This window comes from Myotis daubentonii, chromosome 8, assembly GCF_963259705.1.
Source record: "Myotis daubentonii chromosome 8, mMyoDau2.1, whole genome shotgun sequence".
Lineage (NCBI taxonomy): Eukaryota > Metazoa > Chordata > Mammalia > Chiroptera > Vespertilionidae > Myotis > Myotis daubentonii.
In genome coordinates this window covers 56,961,075-56,978,058 of record NC_081847.1, presented here as the reverse complement: position 1 = coordinate 56,978,058, position 16,984 = coordinate 56,961,075, and the positions used below count along the sequence as shown (strand labels likewise).

General features: G+C 35.2%; 1 protein-coding gene across 3 annotated transcripts in view; it reads right to left on the bottom strand.

Annotated features, from left to right (window-relative positions):
• Positions 1-16,984, bottom strand: part of ROCK1 (Rho associated coiled-coil containing protein kinase 1) — a 150,666-nt gene that overhangs the window by 87,239 nt on the left and 46,443 nt on the right. For all 3 annotated transcript variants that reach the window (XM_059706500.1, XM_059706498.1, XM_059706499.1), the window contains 8 exons: positions 14,285-14,385; positions 13,340-13,477; positions 9,954-10,129; positions 9,021-9,105; positions 6,037-6,181; positions 5,358-5,496; positions 3,963-4,054; positions 524-683 (listed from right to left, as the gene is read on the bottom strand). In XM_059706500.1, the coding sequence (XP_059562483.1) occupies positions 524-683; positions 3,963-4,054; positions 5,358-5,496; positions 6,037-6,181; positions 9,021-9,105; positions 9,954-10,129; positions 13,340-13,477; positions 14,285-14,385 (1,036 nt within the window). The remainder of the gene's footprint in view (positions 1-523; positions 684-3,962; positions 4,055-5,357; positions 5,497-6,036; positions 6,182-9,020; positions 9,106-9,953; positions 10,130-13,339; positions 13,478-14,284; positions 14,386-16,984) is intronic.

Below are 16,984 nucleotides of genomic sequence, written 5' to 3'. Positions count from 1 at the left end.
AAAAATGGAGGCATAAAAGGTCAAATTCACTAGCCTAAAGTCACAGGGTCATACATGTTGTAAGATATTATGAATTCATATAGTGGTTTTTGGAAGGAATCACAATTTCAAAGAACTAAAAATTACAGGCCTTTGGTAGTATCAATATAGTGATGATAATGCTAGAAAACTGTATGTTGTTCTAAAATGTTATTATAAAACCAGAACTCCTTGGATAATAATATTAACCATGATATTAGTATTAAAAGAAGGTTTTAACCTATTAATTGCTAAACTTGAAGATATAGAGTATATCATTCAAAGAGGAATTTCTATAAAACAATATCCTGAACATGGATGAGTCTAAAATTAAATATGAAATACTAGAAAAATCATGCATTGCTAAAAATGATATATTATTTTAATGATATCTTATCTCTTTATATAGCATTAAATCTATTTTAAAGTTCTTCAGATAGTTTTTAGATACTCTAAGGAAAAAAATAAAACACAAATTAGTGCCTATCCCTAAAATCATACTTACCTACGATTGCTATAATATGTAAATCCTACAAAAGGTAATTGATTGCCAACAAAAGCTTTTGGTATAGGGAATGTTTCCTCATCTCCTTTATCTTCTTCCAAGTCATCAAAGTTACTTGTATCAATGTCACTACTTAAATCAGGTACAACTGGTGCTACAGCTAAAAAATAAAAATAAAATTAGCAAAATTTAACTGCCAACTAGTTGTTGATTCCCTACATTTCTAGTCTATATAATATTAAATAGTGAAAATCTTTAAGTGGTACATGGTATTACAGAAAACCAAAGGCTTTGGAGTCATACAGACTTAGATATGAATCCTGGAATTGTCATTCACTAGTGTGACCTATAGCCTAGTTATTTAGGTATTCTCAAATTTTCTGCTTTCTGTCTTTAATCCCACTCCTGTCATTTCTTTATTTCAAGTTCAAATTATTAGGAAAAAGTAACTTTATAAACTTAATACTGTGTACCTATAAATTAAGAGTGAATAAGATCAGAAAGCTCATAGAGATCTGCGAAAAATCGAGCTAACTTGTACCCTGCTCCCACACCACCAAGGAACAGATGGTAAAAACTAATTATCCTGCCGAAACCGGTTTGGCTCAGTGGATAGAGCGTTGGCCTGCGGACTGAAAGGTCCCAGGTTCAATTCCGGTCAAGGGCATGTACCTGGGTTGTGGGCACATCCCCAGTGGGAGATGTGCAGGAGGCAGCTGATCGATGTTTCTCTCTCATCGATGTTTCTAACTCTCTATCTCTCTCCCTTCCTCTCTGTAAAAAATCAATAAAATATATTTAAAAAAAAAGACTAATTATCCTATAACTTACATTTAAGTGGTAAAAATATCAAAAGAACTATTATTTGCAAAAGTTAAGCAATTTTGCCAATAAAAATTAGAAAGCTGAAAACAATTAAAACTGTTATATAATTTTAAAAAACTTAGCAAGTCAGAAAGATCAGTTCAGAATAAAAGTATTCTTGGTATTTTAGAGGTGGGAAGTGAAAGGGGTAGGAAGAAGGAAAGAGAAGAAAAGAAAAATTAAAGTCTACAGACTTTAATTTTTCTTTAGTTTTTTAAATAACCACATAATAGGTGTTATTAGGATTAGGAAAAACTATTAAAATGTTTGCAAGTTTGTTAAATCTAAGTATATGATAGCAAAACCATAGATAACATTAGAGAGCTTTAAAAAATATAGAAATGATAATACTAACAGAATTATATAATTACAGAAATTCTTTAAATATAATATTCTTTTGATTTAAGTCAATGAAGTAATTCACTTTACCAGTTTTCATAACTATAAACAGTTATATTAAAGTGGTACAACAATATTATAAAATGCCATTGATTTGGACCCCCCCCAATTCCACTAGACTGAGCTACACAGGTAAAGAACGTTTGCTGATCACTTCTGTTTTCCTAGTGCCTGAAATAAAATAGTGCTCAGCACACAGATGTTCAATATTTGTTGATTAGATTACCTCCCCTTCTAATTAATGATCAGCTTTTCAATACACAAAAGGAAATGATGTCCTCCTTACTTTTTAGAGTCATTTATTGTGTGGTTATTCTAGTTATTAATGCATTGTTTCACTTTGAAAAGGAATTTAAAGCAATACAAAAGACACTTTGTATTTCTCCACTCCCCTTTTAAATTTTCTTAAGATTTATAAACACATTTGTATGGTTTCAGCTTTCTTAAACATTACTAAGTGTAACTTGAATAAAAACATAGAGCTTTTCAATGCAACCATTCATCACCTCGCTCGCTGCTCCTCTCTCTGTCTTGCAAGTTTCTCATGCAACATGAAGGCAACAACCATGTCACATTTACTTTGAGGAGGAGGAAGTTTCTTACTCCCCAGTGTATAAGTATTAGTAAGTTCTCTCAAGGTCAAGCTGCTAATGTAGATTGTCCAGATAGCAGGTCATTCAATGTCATTCTGTCTAGCGGTGTAATTTCTTAATTTCCACAAGAATTTATTTCTCCTTTTCTCTTCTCAGTCAATCTTATAGCTTAATTTAATACATACATAGTACTCAAACACAATATAACTATTTCTTTTAAAATATTTGCTAACTAAAATACTTCACTAATTTTGGCAAATATACACAATCTATTTCTTCAAATTTAGTAAGATTGTTTTCTCCCCTGAAAGTCTCAAATAGATAGGCAGTCCTTAAGACAAATACCTAATTTGTAACTGTTCCTAAAATCACACAGCTGAGTTCATTTCCATTATTACTGTTCCTTGTTATTACTATGGTAGGAATGAGGGGCTGGTATATAATATCATTTCTTTGACAAATTGAAGGGAAGAAAGTTCCCGAGACTTTAACAGGGGAAAGATAAATTCTTGGCCTCCCAAACCCACAAAGATGATGGGAACTTTGGTGCCATTATCATTTTGATTGAGCTATGCTGAACTAGGTTTTCTGTGAATCATCATATAGTTTTAACTTTTTTTAAAAATAGGGAAATGTCCTAAACTGACTGAAAAAGAACTTCTTGCATACTACATAGTTTTATTTGTGAATTGCAAGCTTAAAGCCTACTGGCATCAAGTATATCATAATTTCTACTAACATCTATATGATAAAAGTCCTGTGGTTGTGACGCCATAACGGTGTCATGACCACAACCGGTCACCAGGAGGAATCAGTCTGGGTCCTGAGTCCCCGCCAGTGTGGTGGGAGTCAGTCTGGGTCCTGCTGGCGCAGCGGGTCTGGGTCTTGCACGATATCACACGGTGAACATCTAGTACATTAATAATAGAACCTGCCAAAACCGGTTTTGCTCAGTGGATAGAGCGTCGGCCGGCGGACTGAGGGGTCCCGGGTTCGATTCCGGTCAAGGGCATGTACCTGGGTTGCGGGCATAGCCCCAGTGGGAGATGTGCAGGAGGCAGCTGATCGATGTTTCTCTCTCATCGATGTTTCTGACTATCTCTCTCCCTTCCTCTCTGTAAAAAATCAATAAAATATATTTAAAAAATAAAAATATAAAAAATAATAGAACCTTATATTTTATGTTAGGTTTAAGTAAAAATAAGAGACTACCTTGTATTTTCACAAGAAATACATTTAAATTTAATTAACCTTTTTTTAATTGACTCTCCCACAATGAGATATTAATGTCTAAAACAAAGAGCAATTCAACTAAGTTCAAAATCAAATTGTGACTGCTGAGCCCAACTCCATTACATGTATATATTTCATTTTGTTATCTTGAGTGTAATGTAAAAGAAGTAGCAGTGCAATTTTCCCAATACTATCAAATATTCTCTCTTTATCTAAGTTAGGACAATACCCATATTGCATCTGTGTATTTTAGATTTTCATTAGCTATACACAATATATTAGCAAGGCAGTTTGAACAGACTACACTACTTTCAAGTATTCACTGTGATATGCAAGAAAAATTAACTTACTGTCTCGAAGTGTTTCCCAAGCCCACAGATCATTTTTGAAGAAGAGATGTCGTTTGATTTCTTCTACACCATTTCGCCCTAATCTCACCTCTCTGAATAAAGAAGGAAGGAGAAAAGTTATTAATAATTTAAGATATTATCATCTGTCTAGAATTATTTGTGGGCGTAATGCCAAATCTGTGCAGGATAAATATAGGTCTAAGTCACCCTAAAATTATACTGACTGTCAGCATAATTTTCAGCTTAAATAAAAAAGTTGAAGGCTGAGAATACTACAAATTTTTTTAAAGAAAACAACACATATTTGTTATGTGTCTGCAACAAGCAGAATCCGAAGTAACCGCTTGAGCTAAAGCTGACCCCACATATTTGTTGATACTACATGATTTCACCCTGCTTCATTAGTGTAATAAATAAAACAGTAAATTTTCTTAATAGCTTTTTAAAACAGTGGTAGTTATACATTTTTTGCAACCAACAACTTTACTTCATACCAGAAGCTAACAAAAATTCAGAAAGGCATTTTAAATTTAAAATTTCCATTTTATAACCTAATAACTATTTCTGACCAATCAAAAACCAATAATAACTAATTATTGACATTACTGTGACACTGAAAGCTTTACTGAGACAAGTTAATGATTCTGGCCTCTTCAGTGAACACATAATGTTTAAAGATGTGCCTTTAGCTGATTTTAAAAGAGGAACTCAGCAACTTTTTTTTTCTCCAGTAGAGTGCTTATAAACAATAAGAATACCCTGAGTTCCAATTTTTTCAGGAGTTAAAAGGTAAATTGTTTTAGATATATGATACTTTTTAAAGAAGTTTTCAATGACTCTCTCAGGCTGAACTAGGGAACCTCGCCATGATTCTATGGCACACACTATTTAATTCTGAGTACCTATCTCTCTGTATAGTAAGTGTCTCATTTGCTTGTCTATTTCCCCCAAAGGACTATGAAGTAGTGGAGAACAGCGGCTGTGTATCTTGTTCATTTCTATACCCCAAGCACCTAACACACAGCACAACACCTATACTTACATAAAGATGCATTTTATTTCAGAGATTTTAACATGTTTTAAAAAATCTCAGACTCAATAAAATTACCATCATTTTTATACTTAACCCAGTTAAAAATTTAACAATGAAATACAAAGAATCATCTGGTCTAGCCATTAGAAAAGAATTGTATTTCAGTTTCTTAGGTAAAGAAAGTGAGTTGAGACCCAAAAAAGGCATCCAGAAAATCATAAAATTATATTAGGTTTCACTGTCATGAATTATTTTGGGAACGGTAGCATTTTTATTCCAATACTTGAAAATAGGTACTCAGATACAGACCTTTAAAATTGAGCAGCAAAATAAGAAGTAAAACCAATGTTAAGATTATTTACCTATCAGTAAGGAAGGCACAAATAAGATTTTTTGCTTCTTTTGATATATCATTATCATCAGGGAAGGTAAGTGAATTTTTATGGTTCATAATCTTACTGTAAGTTCCAACCAGAGAATCTGCATAAAAAGGTGTATCACCTGAAAAATTGACAAGGAAAATAAAAGCACAATAAGACACATTAAAAAAAAATCAGTTTCAAAGGAAGACTCCATGTTACCTGTTTAAAGATTACTAAATATACATAAACTAAAAACATACACTTTATATGTAAAAAGAAATACATAAAGTTGCTTTCATCTTCTAAATCAGCGGTTCTCAACCTGGGGGTCGAACAACTCTTTCACAGGGGTTGCCTAAGACCATCGGAAAACACATATATAATTACATATTGTTTTTGTGATTAATCACTATGCTTTAATTATGTTCAATTTGTAACAATGAAATTGGGGGTCACCACAACATGAGGAACTGTATTAAAGGGTCGCGGCATTAGGAAGGTTGAGAACCACTGTTCTAAATAGTTTTTAAAAACACACACAAAGGTTTGGATCACTTTGTTTCCTGTAAACAAAATCAACACTGCTTAATGTAGTAAGTATTGTAATAGAAGAAAACTAAGTGGTAAATATTGGGATAAACAACTATTTCAGAGGTACACAAAATTCTCCTTTACTTACCTACAAGCATTTCATACAAAAATACCCCAACTGACCACCAGTCACATTCTCGTCCATAATAACCATCACCACCTTGAGATTTTAATACTTCAGGGGAAATATAATCAGGTGTTCCAACAGCTGTGTCACATCGTACCATACCTTCCTAAAATGAATTGCAGGTCAAATTTTGATTAGGATATAAGTCTCAATTATTTAAAATAACATATAATCTGTAGAACTCAAAATTGTTGGGCTATAAAATAGCATATCAAAATGTAATGAAAATTTAACAAAAATTAACAAATACCTTAATCATATATACTTATTATGTAAACAGTATATTCGTATGTGTGTATACATAGGTGATTTTTATTTTGTGATAATACTCACGAGACACACTGCCAACATTTATTATTTCCCCAGGTGTGCCAATATAATAATCCCATCTTAACCACAGAGAGCAAGTATATAAACTAATGCAAATAGACTGAGGGGCCAAAAATATGAATCATTTGATAATATATAAATGCTAATTTAATTATTTTCACTAAAATAGCTGTCAAGGACAGGAGAGCTCTGGAAGAGGTTAACGGGGGAGGAAGGGGAACCTATATAATACTTTCAACAACAAAGATTTAAAAAATAAAATAGCTGTTCAATTTAACAATGCTTGAAACTGAAGAAAACATAAGAATTGAGTATCCAAATTAATAAAAGACAAAAGGGTAATTGACCGTACCTTCGCTATGCTTCCCATAGGCTAATCAGAGTGATATGCAAATTAACTGCCAACAAAGATGGCGGCCGGCAGCCACACAGCTGAAGTGAGCAGGAGGCTTGCTTGCTCCAGGGATGGAGGAAGCCAAGGTTCCCCGCCTGCCACGGACTGGCTCTGAGCTCCGAAAGCAACAAAGTTTCAATTATAGAAGCTAAACAAACCCCAGACACCTGCTTTCAGCAGGCCGTGGCCTCAGAACTGGGGCCGGCTTTCAGCTCCAGTGATGGCAACAAAGTTTCAATTATAGAAGGTAAATAAATTCCAGAATTAAAAAAAGAAAAAGAAAAAAAGGAGAGGCTGGGAGCTTCAGTAGCCAGCCAGCCTGAAAATGGCCCTCAGCCCCTCACCCAGGCTGGCCAGGCACCCAAGTGGGACCCCCAGCCTGATCCGGCACACCCTTCAGGGCAAACCAGCCGGCCCTCACCCGTGCACCAGGCCTCTATCCTATATAGTGAAAGGGTAATATGCAAACTGACCCTAACAGCAGAAAGACTGGGAATGAATGGTCACTATGACACACATCGACCACCAGGGGGCAGACGCTCAATGCAGGAGCTGCCCTCTGGTGGTCAGTGCGCTCCCACATGGGGGAGCTCTGCTCAGCCACAAGCCAGGCTGATGGCTGCCAGTACAGCAGTGGTGGTAGGAGCCCCTCCTGCCTCCTCAGCAGCGCTAAGAATGTCTGACTTCAGCTTAGGTCTGCTCCCCGCTGGCAAGTGGACATCCCCCGAGGGCTTTTGGGCTGCCAGAGGGATGTGTGATTGCCATCTTAGGCCCAATCCCCTGGGGAGCAGGCCTAAGCCAGCAGGTGGTCATCCCCTAAGGGGTCCCAGACTGCGAGAGGGCACAGGCTGGGCTGAGGGAACCGCCCCCACCGAGTGCACAAATTTTTGTGAACTGGGCCTCTAGTACAAATATAAAATGGGAAAGCAAGGAAAAGGGGCATAATAGCGTTAAGCACAGTGAAAATCTAATATGCATTTTAACTGTCAAGAACAAACAACTACACATACCTGTTATTTATTTTAGCTGGTATTAATGCGATAGAATTATAATTAAACTAGTGGCCCGGTGCATAAAATTCATGCATGGAAAGGGGGTGTCCCTCAGCCTGGCCTGCACCCTTTCTAATCTGGAACCCCTTGGGGGATGTCCAACTGCAGGTTTAAGATTGGGCCTAAACCGGCAGTTGGACATTCCTCTCGCAATCTGGAACCACTGGCTCCTAACCGCTCACCTGCCTACCTGCCTGGTTGCCCCTAACCACTCTGCCTGCCGGCCTGCTTGCCCCCAACTGCCCCCCCCCCCGCTGACCTAATCGCCCCCAACTGCCCCCCCGCTGACCTAATCGTCCCCAACTGCCCCCCCTGCCAGCTTGCTCGCCCCCAACTCCCCCCCCCCCCCGCCGGCCTGCTTGCCCCAAACTGCCCCCTGCTGACCTAATCGCCCCCAACTGCCCCCCCTGCCAGCCTGCCCGCCCCCAACTGCCCTCCCCCCCACTGGCCTGCTCACCCCCAACTGCCCTCCCCTCCTGGCCTGATCACCCCTAGCTGCCTCTGCCTCGGCCCCACCACCATGGCTTTGTCCAGAAGGACGTCTGGAAGTCTCCCGGAAGGTTTTCCAGTCTAGTTAGCATATTAGCCTTTTATTAGTATAGATGTTCACACAAAAGTTCTCATGTAGTGTTTCCTTCTAACCAATAATTTTCCATTTAAAATAATAAATACAACTTCCTGGATATTGTTCTGTGATAAGTTTCAAAGAATATAAATTGTTTCAACTGAAAATAAAGCAACATAACTGCTATTTCAGCTATATATGTTATTATATAAATAGTGAGAACAGGTATCTTTTAAGATTGACTTCCAAAATGTTAATAGGAGGCTAAGTAAAACACTGAAAGGCTAAGTAAAATATTAAAAATACACACATTATTGAAATCTAATATTTATGAAACTCTAATTTTAACACTGGTGTTAGTATTTAGGGGCTATTTCCATTTCTAGTTACCAGTAGTATACTAGAGAGTTATTATAAAGGATTTAGTAAATCTGACAATCTACACTTACCCTAAATAGAGAGTAAAAAAATAAATCACAAGTTACTAATACGACATTGCAATTATAGCATCTATTTCAACAAATGGCACAGGTCACTCATAACATTTTCTAAAAAGCATCTGTCTTGAATTAGCAAAAACTAAATTAAAATATAATTATTTAACCTTATTCATCTTCATACAAGTACCAAAATCAGCTAACTTCAAATGTCCAGATTTATCCAGCAGCATGTTATCAGGCTTCACATCTCTGAAGGGGGGGAAATAAAAAAAACATTTCTGAAATAGATCAGATACTGATAAAAATTATATGAGGCAGTTATTTTAGGCCATTTCTCCTCATTCAATGTAGATATGGCACTTTTGACCTGTATCTGTTCTCTATCCACATGTAGAAATTAAACTTCAGCAGGGAAAGTTCATTATATGTTAATGCCTCAGAAGAAGACATATAACATTCCCTTTCCTTTAAGTAGAGTCTGATTCTTCCAGGGGGGTTGGGGGTTAGGATCAAATCATTTGAGAGAATTACCATAAAAAATGTACCATTTAGACATAAAAAGTAATTGAAACACACGTCTCAACACAAGCACATAAATAATTTCAGGACAGGATCTATATCACTTTCATTTTGTATCCTTGGAACTTAGCATAGCAACTGCGTGATGAATTCAAATGGTGTTTGCAGAACAAATAAAATTATTATTCTAACAAATATGCTATATACACTAATTAAAAGCAAATTAATCTGTATTTTAAAAATTTGTATATAAAAACGAATCAAAAGAAAATATTTTATTAAAAACAAAAATTGTTTAACACTCTGGCACAAAATTCAGAAAACCAGCTCCCAATTTTTATTGCTCAGAACACCAAATAAAAACTATATAATCAGATTAAGGGATAGCAAAAAGTACACTTATATAAACTGAAATGTTAAAACTACAAATTTCAAAGTTTTAAGTTCTGGAATACCACTCATGTCTATAGACAGAGAATAGGTGGATTTAGAATGGGAAATGTTAATTGACCAAAGTTTATGTATTTTCAGCTTCTCTCTTCAACAAATGAGAAAATTTAAAGCATTTTTATCTTTACCTATGAATAAAACCCATGGAATGGATTGCATCCAATGCAAGAACTACTTCTGCAGTATAGAATCGTGCCCATTTTTCAGGCACATCATAGTTGCTCATTAAGTTTACAAGATCTCCACCAGGCATGTATTCCATCACCATGTAGAGATAACGATCATCTTGGAATGCATAAAAAAGCTATACAAATACAAAAAACAATTCATTAAGATTAAGCAAAACTGTTTCATTTAAAAATCTGCAAAAATATTAATAAAATATTTAATTAAAATAGTCAAATGGCAGGACTTGTAGTAATCTTTAAAAACAGAAACAAACACAAACATAAACACCACAAAGACCCTTGCATATGCAAAGGAACTGTTAACAGTGATTATTTCTGAGAATTTAGGTGGAGACTTTTTATCTACATTTCTTTTGTTAAAAACTTTATTGATTGATTTGAGAGAGAGAGAAAAGGAAGGAGGGAAGGAGGGAGAGAGACATTGATGTGTTGTTTCACACATTCATGTACTCATTGGTTGATTCTTGTATGTGCCCTGACTCGGGGTAAAACCTGCAACAACTTTGGTGTATCGGGATGATGTTCCAAACAACTGAGCAACCTGGCCAGGGAAATATATATGTATCTATAGTAACTGAATTTTTCATACTGAGAATTAAAAATTATAATAGCTTCATACAAGTCTCCTAAGCAAAGAAATCGTTTGGTTCTAATTTAACTTGTGCTTTAGTGAGGTTTACTGTTTGATTTATATAACAATCACAGTTCTCAAAAAGTCTCAGCTGTCCCTTATTAGCTGTGTGACTGGGCAATTTACTTAACCTCCCTGAGTCTCTGTCACTATAATCCCTTCAAGAAGAATGTAAGGGGCTGTATCTTGTTTGACTTTTATATTTGTTGCTCAATCAGAATCTGGATGTCTGGCAATCAGTGAGTGCTTAATAAATGTCTAATGAATAAAGCATAAATTAATCTATAAATTGGGATTGTACCTAATAGGGATTAACTGCCTTTCAGAGTTGTTTTAAAAATTAGTTAATATGAAAAGCACTTAATATAACAGGTGCTCAGTAAATGATAGCAGTCAATAGGAGGAGAAGTAATAACTAATAAAGAAACAGTAAGAAGCAGCAGCTAGACTCAAGGCAGGAAGAGTAAATTCTAATGATATGAAATTGGCAAGAAAGCCAGGCATAAATGTATTTATTATGTAACCAGGATTGAAGTTAGAAAAAAAGAGCAAGTTTACAAAAGAACATTTTAGGTAAACATAAGATTAGAATCCAACTAACATGAATAAAATAAGCCCAAGAGAAAAATATACCTAATTTACCTAGACACTTATGTCAAAAATCTTCTGTTTCAGTTTTCAAGTATTTAATGATTTTAGTTACAGATTTAGTTATTTTTAAATGTTTTTACTGACTTTTAGAGATAGAAGAAACGAGAGGGAGAGAGAGAGAAACATCAATTAATCGGCTGCCTCCTGCTGGGGATCAAGCCCACAACTGGGCATGTGCCCTGACCAGGAACCTAACTGGCAGCCTCCTGCTGCATACACAGGTCAATGCTCAACCACTGGGCAACACTGGCTGGGCCCCAGATTTAGTTATTTTCATTAAAATATGTATTTTCAGGCCCTAGTCAGTTTGTCTCAGTGGATAGAGTACTGGCCTGCAGACCTAAGGGCCCTGAGTTCAAGTCCGGTCAAGGGGATATACCTGGGTTTCAGGCTCCTCCCCACCCCAGGCCCTGGTCAAGGCTCGTGTAGGAGGCAACCAATCAATGCATTTCTCTCACATCGATATTTCTCTCTGTCTTTCCCTCTCTCTTTCACTCTCTCTAAAAATCAATGGAAAAATATCCTCGGGTGAGGATTAAAAAATAATAATAATAAATATATGGGAAAGATAAGAAATTAAGTGGCATTTTATGGCTATCCCAGATATAAATTGGACAACATAACTACAGAAACATTGTTGATATTAGTGGCAGCTTATTTATAAACAATGTATCAAGAAAAACAAAATTCCAAGCACATAAGTTGTAAATTTAGCCCTAAAAGTAACAATTATGTCATGCGTCTTAACTCTACAGAACAGCAGATATTTTCTGTATTGGTGGTTCCCAACCCAAGGAGACAATAATGTCTGAGCACCTTTTGGGTTGTTAAAACCGGTGTGTAGGAGTGGGGAAGAATGCTACTGGCATTCTCTGGGTAGAAGCCAAGGATGCTGATAAACATCCTATAATGCACAGAATAGGCCACAACAATAAACAATTACCTGGCTCAAAATGTCATATAATACTGAGCCCAGGAAACCATGCTATACGCAGCTGATAAAAAAAGAATAGACAGTCAAGTATAAAAGCCTCCTTATGTTAACTTTAAACATTTTCCATACCCTTTTTATCACAATTACTAGGATGCTTGGGATATGCTTCATTATATACTGTAAATAAATAGATAGATGATAGATAGATAGATTAGATAGATGATAGATAGATAGATAGATAGATAGATAGATAGATAGATAGATTCCAAAATACATATTAGGAATTAGAAATGGTCTAGCCCAGTAGTTTCTCTCTCTCTTTTTTTAAACCAGAAGAAGACTACTTCTACCATATGAAATCTTACATTAGGATTCTAATAAATATATATATATAAGACAGATAAAAAAACAGAGCTGCTGTAGTTAAGGCAGCAATAAAAAATCTAGAATTATAACCAACCCCAAATTCCTGCTTCTCCTTATGATTTCACCTGCAGTATATCCACTGTTTAAAATAACCAATCTAAGCCAACTTGCATATTTTTAAGGAAGGAAATCGATACCCAGAGATGTAAATAACCTCGCCACAGTTTCATAGACAGGCCATGGGGTGAAGACCAAGACTTATAACTACTGGCTCTTCTTTCCATGGAAAAGCCTAAAGTGAATACAATATTATTTGGAGGCCTAGCAGAACTCACTTTCCCCCTCATTTTTTCCATCCCTTCCTTTCCACAAAATGAGAGTGACAAATAGATGAATAGTTAAATAAAATAAGACCTCATATTTGGGGAAAATAATTTAAATTTCAATATTAAACAAGTATAGTTAGAGTATAATAATATATGACTTCCTCCAAATTAAAGCAGATTATTTAAAATTTCTAATATTTAAATTCTACAGAAACAACTGTTTTTCTTTGGCCTTACTTTCCTCATGGAACTGATTCAATAAAACTAAATGTTATGATTTTAAAGATAATGGTATATTAGACAATTCTGTAATTGCCAATAAATTCTCTATTACTGTTCTGAAAAACAAACTAAGCTTCTCAGATATGTTTAATTAACAAACTAGTATAGCAAAAATGAAAGAGTAGTAATATCATACCTGAACAACCCAAGGGCTATTAGCAAAAGCCATGATGTCCCTTTCTTCCCAGAAAAAAGCAGAATCGGATCTCTTTATCATTTCAAATTTGCTGAGAAGCTTCATAGCATATACCTTCCTGGTGGATTTATGCCTTACCTTTAAAATTGAAAATGCAAAATAATAAACTTTTGTGTTAACATTTAAATTTAAAGCTCAATATTTCCCAGAATAATTTGTTATATGATTTTAACAACTTGTTAAATAATTTAACATTATTGTTCTAAGCCAGAGATTGTGAACCTTTTGAGCTCGGCGTGTCAGCATTTTGAAAAACCCTAACTTAACTCTGGTGCCGTGTCACATATAGAAATTTTTTGATATTTGCAACCATAGTAAAACAAAGACTTATATTTTTGATATTTATTTTATATATTTAAATGCCATTTAACAAAGAAAAATCAACCCAAAAAAATGAGTTCGCGTGTCACCTCTGACATGCGTGTCATAGGTTCGCCATCACTGTTCTAAGCTATTTTATCTTCTCTTCTGCTGAAGTATCCCAATTAGATATTAACAAAACTTTAATTTCCAGAAGCCAGCAATGTTAGAAAAAAAATTCTTTTCTCTCTTATAATACATTTTCCCCCCTCCATCTTGCTATGTATGTTGCTTCCTATTTATAGAACTTACTATTCCACAGCATTTTAGATAGTCTAATATTAGGAGTAAAGATTTCTCTTTTAATGCTTGAAACCTTTTTTCTACCAAAGGAACACGTGGAGAAAATATTTCACACTACTGATTTTGACTCTAGGCTTTCATATCCTTAGGCAAGAATACCTAAAGCAATTTAAAGCAATAATTTTTTAAATGCTATTTTCCAAAATAACATGTTAAAAAATACAAGTGGATTTTTTAATTTTAAAAAGTTTCTGTTTTTTGAATCATATTAAAATAACCTACCAATTGAACTTCTCCAAATGCACCTCTACCAATCACCTTCACTACTTCATAATCTTCAGCTTTCATTCGTAAATCTCTAATTTTATTTATTGTGTCTTTATCTGTATGAAAAGAAAAGTTCATCATTTTAAATCACTGAAACATTATAACCAACACTGCTTATTTTACATTTAGGCTCTTGAAAAACAATGAAAAACAAAGAAATTCATTGAAATTATTTTGTTACATATAGTATAAAGTTATAAAATAGATGTTTAATGTACAAAGAATTGCTTTAAATAAATTCTGGAATGACTTAACTCTATTGAAATGTTTTCATTAAAATCTGACTTATTAGAATATCTTAGAAAACAATTATACTATAAACATCCATTAAGGATAATTACATAATTAGTTATAAGTACATATCAAATTTGAATTGAAACCCATGAGAAGATATTTTAGATTAATGACATAAACCTTTCTCTTTATCATCAGTTTTGATGATCCTTTAAAAAAGAAACTAATTTAAGATATCAAAGGCAAACATGCTAAACAATCACATACTTGTATGATTACATTTCTCTATTTGAACTTAGACTTTCATTTAAAACAGTGGGAATCACTGTAATTATTTATATAAACCTGTCATGCTACAAACTACAATAATTTACAAATCCCCACTGGATAGATATTCTATTCCTAATTTGGTCATAGATTAAAATAGGGCTATTTTAAATCCACATGGTCAACATTGGCATGGGATTACATGGAAAAGCTTCACATTTCAGAGTTGTACAAAATACAGAACAGCTATTAAACTTAAGTTCTAGTTCCTAATAAAAGCTGCATATAATACTCTGTCTTTCTTTGTATTTTTTTACTTTTATTTATTTTTGGTCTTTCTTTTTAAATGCACATTTCAATCCAGTGTTTGTGCTCATTATGACCAATAAGCACATGCAAAAGAACAAATTTTCACACAGAGAATAACGTAAGTACACTTAATTTTAAGTTACATATCTACTGCAAGATGCACCAGAAAGATATAGATAGTAATCAATTAATTTACTACCCAAATATTTGTATCTACCATAAGGCTCTACAGTAATAACTGTAGACATATAAATATAATTTTAAAACAAAGTTCTTATCTTAAAGAGTTCAAACTCTAACAAATGAAACAGAAAAAAACAACAAAAAAACAGCCCAGACGGTGTGGCTTAATGGTTGAGCATTGACCTATGAACCAGGAGTCAGGGTTCAATTCCTGGTCATGGCACATGTCTGGGTTGCGGGCTCAATCCCCAGTGTGGGGCATGCAGTAGGCAGCCAATCACTGATTGTCTCTCATCATTGATATTTCTATCTGTCTCCCTATCTCTTCCTCTCTGAAATCAATAAAAATTATTTTTTATAAAATCAAAACAAAACACCCCAAACAATAAGGGAGATAAGCGCAATTTGTTGAGTACTAAAGACACCTAACCCAAGCCTGCCTGGAAGAAAGGTGGCTAAAAAAGGCTTTCTGGAGATGATGACACCTCAAACGAGTCTAAAATGAAGAGTAGTAGTTAGCCAGGTGGGGGAGAAGAAAAGAGAAAATACTACAGGCAGATGGCAATACAAGCAAGGCACAGAGGAACTGTTTATAATAAGCTCTGTGTTACCAGAGTATCAAGGTTGTGGTGAGGATTAGCAGGAGAGAATGGAAAGACCCAAACTGGTTAAGGAGCTACAACTTACCTGTTGTCATATAATTATTATTTAACCATCAAAAATATTTTTCACAATAAAATTTAAAGCACTTCAATACATAAAACAGATAAAAGAAAGGCCTGAACCAGAATAATCTATAATAATAAAAGCATAATATGCTAATTAGACTGAACAGCAGAACAACCTTCTGGACGTCATTCCGGACGAAGCCGCTGCAGAGGGGGCTGAGACAGGGGCGGTTAGGGGTGACCAGGCAAGCAGTTAGGGGTGATAAGGCAGGCAGGCAGGCAGGCAGAGGGGTTAGGAGTGATCAGGCAGGCAGGCAGGCAGGCAGAGGGGTTAGGGGCGATCAGGCAGGCAGGCAGGCGAGCGGTTAGGAGGCAGTGGTCCCAAATTGCAAGAGGGTGCAGGCCAGGCTGAGGGACACCCCCGACCCCGTGCATGAATTTTGTGCACTGGGCCTCTAGTGTATTATATAATAGCCTATGAGGTTTAGAGCCATAAACAGACTATAAATATAAAGTCTGTAGCTTGATCTCAGAAAATATATCTGCTGCAAATTTGTGTGGGAATAAAGATCTTGCTTCCTGTTTTAATTTCTGAACAGCACAGGAAATGTAAAAAGCAGCTTGATATTATTTGTGATTCAAACAAAATTAGGTGTCAAAATGACTTTATTACATTTAAGTTTTGCATAAAAGTGCTGTTTTGCTTTTTAATTTTAAGTTGAATTCAATTAGAAACATTATCGAGTGTGCAGCAAAACCTTATTTCCAAAGTCAGTAAGTTTTCGATGAAAATTCAATGACAGCCAACATTTAAACATTCTTAACTAACTCCCCGTCTCCCCTTATATTCCACATCCTATCTTTCAGTAAAACATGCAGCCTCTACCTTTGAAATATTTCTGGAACCCGATCACTTCTCATCCTCTTCACTACCATGCTGGACCAAGCCACCATCATCTCTTCTTTGGATTATTGCAATGGCTTCTTAACTGAT